This window comes from Geospiza fortis, unplaced genomic scaffold (assembly GCF_000277835.1).
Source record: "Geospiza fortis unplaced genomic scaffold, GeoFor_1.0 scaffold200, whole genome shotgun sequence".
NCBI classification, from domain to species: Eukaryota; Metazoa; Chordata; class Aves; order Passeriformes; family Thraupidae; genus Geospiza; species Geospiza fortis.
The window spans coordinates 2,289,039-2,291,170 of record NW_005054353.1 but is presented as its reverse complement, the minus strand read 5'-3'; the positions used below and the strand labels follow the sequence as shown (position 1 = coordinate 2,291,170).

General features: G+C 50.0%; 1 protein-coding gene across 2 annotated transcripts in view; it reads left to right on the top strand.

Moving 5' to 3' along the window:
• The first annotated feature begins 103 nt into the window (after positions 1-103).
• Positions 104-2,132, top strand: part of KLF10 (Kruppel like factor 10) — a 4,220-nt gene continuing 2,191 nt past the window's right edge. The window contains exons 1-3 of one of the 2 annotated variants that reach the window (XM_031058992.1): positions 104-118; positions 636-875; positions 972-1,851. In XM_031058992.1, the coding sequence (XP_030914852.1) occupies positions 645-875; positions 972-1,851 (1,111 nt within the window). In that variant the 5' untranslated portion in view covers positions 104-118; positions 636-644. Of the gene's footprint in view, positions 119-635; positions 876-971; positions 1,852-2,132 lie in introns of those variants that run through there. The other variant, XM_005423463.2, reaches the window with a different exon arrangement.

The following is a 2,132-nucleotide window of genomic DNA, read 5'->3' as shown; positions in this document are numbered from 1 at the left end:
CATGAGTCCCGCCCACAGCCCTGCGTGAGGGCCGGGCAGGGAATGCACAGTGTGGGGGTGCGGGCGTGTGTACATGTACGTGTGTCTCGGTTCTCCAAGCCGGTGATTTCCCTTGCACGTACGTGTGTGTGAGAGAGATCCTTTGAGTATTTTCTAGAGTGTTTTTTGTTGCTAATACCTTTCGAAGAAAATGTGAATCAGCCCCAATGCCGTCCTTTCTCATGTGCCAAAATAAGCACAATCCTGAGGGCTGTGTTTCCAAAGCAAAAATAGAAGGAGGGTGGGATGGTGGGGGAAGCTCTGATGTACTTTTTTTGGGGGGTGTGAAGATTTTTCTTAAGTTCTCAGACACAGCTCTTGCAGTGTGGAATAACTTTAACATACTTAAGATCCAGAGTAGTTCTTTTGTCTCAAGTAATTATATAATTTTCATCTCATGGTTAGATTTCCTTGCTAACAACTTCAGAAAAATATTACATAAATAAGAAAGAAGGCAGGAAAATACAGGTACATGAAATGTATTTATCTTGTACAAGTTGCCCCGTTTGTTTTTAGCAAGGCCTTCTTACAGGCACCTGGAAAATTCTTAAACTTAGCATCAGGTTTAAAGTTTTTTTTTTCTCTGACCAAAACAGGAGTGAGAAATGGAGATGATGACTGAAAAACAGAGAGATATGAAGTATTTCCGGAACAATACGCCTGAAAAAAGCGATTATGAGGCTGTAGAAGCCCTTATTTCTATGAGTTGCAACTGGAAATCAGATCTCAAGAAACATGCAGAAATGAGACCTATAACTCCTGCATCGGACATGTCAGAAGAAAGTGACGAGGCTTTGCTTCCTGGAGCAGCAGACTTCAATGCCATGCCAGCATTTGTAAGTTGTCCAATTTGTGTGCGCTTGTTTTTAACAATTAATGTGGTGATGTCCTGTTAGCATCCCCCCCTTACTGTGTCTCTCTCTCCCTCACAGTGCCTGACCCCTCCCTACAGCCCTTCCAACTTGGAGATGTTGCAGGTGATCCATCCCCCGCTGGGCAAGGCGCTGCCCGAGGCTGCCAAGCCTCCTCTGGCCACACCTCGGAGAGAAGCAGAGAGGTCTCCAGCAGCCAGGCCGGTGAAAGCTCGAGCGACAAGTGTTATCTGCCACACGGCTGATGCCCAGCTCTGTGACCACAAAACCTGCCCTGTGAGAGCAGCCAGTGTGCTCATATACCAGGACAGTGCTTGGAGGGAAGCAAACAGGAAGCAGAAGGCCAAGGAGGAGCGCTCCGTGTGCTCTGCCGAGGCACCGAGTGCAGTCAGTGCTGAGGCCAGCGAACTGTCCGAGGCAGAGGGAGGAACTGCAGAGCCAGCTGCTGGTCCCGTGCCCTTGACAAAGCCCTCGGTGAGCAAGGAGGAGCCTGTCCCTGAGCCAGCAGAGCAGCCAGCGGGGGCAGCACCGCTGTCCCCTGCCCAAGGCAGCGGAGCCCCCCCTGTGCCAGTGATTTGCCAGATGGTCCCACTGCCCACGAACAACAATGTTGTGACGGCCGTGGTCCCCAGCACTGCGCCGAGCCAGCAGCCTGCCCTCTGTCAGCCCATGGTCTTCATGGGCACCCAGGTTCCCAAGGGTGCCGTCATGTTTGTTGTGCCCCAGCCAGTTGTGCAGGGCACAAAGGCTCCCATTGTTAGTCCAAATGGCACGAGACTCTCTCCCATTGCCCCTGCTCCTGGCTTTGTACCTTCTACAGCAAAAACCACTCCTCAGGCTGATTCTTCAAGAATAAGAAGTCATATTTGCGGCTACCCAGGATGTGGGAAAACGTACTTCAAGAGCTCCCATTTGAAGGCTCACGTCAGAACACACACAGGTTGGTTATTGCTGCTGCATGCTAATATCTAATGTAGAAAACTGTGGATGTATATACAGCTTGTTATAGTTGTAGTGATTTCTGTGTCTGTTTATTGAACAAATGGTGGGCCAGCAATGAAATACTCTTTTTGCCAGCGTGCATTATAATGCTGCCTAATCTCTGCCGGGAAGTCTCCCTGAGGGGAAGTTGACTCAGCACTTTGTTTGCGCTGGACTCGCTTTGGGTCAGAAGGTGTTCAGTAATGCATCTGTGGAGGCAAGGCCTTGCCCAACATGGAG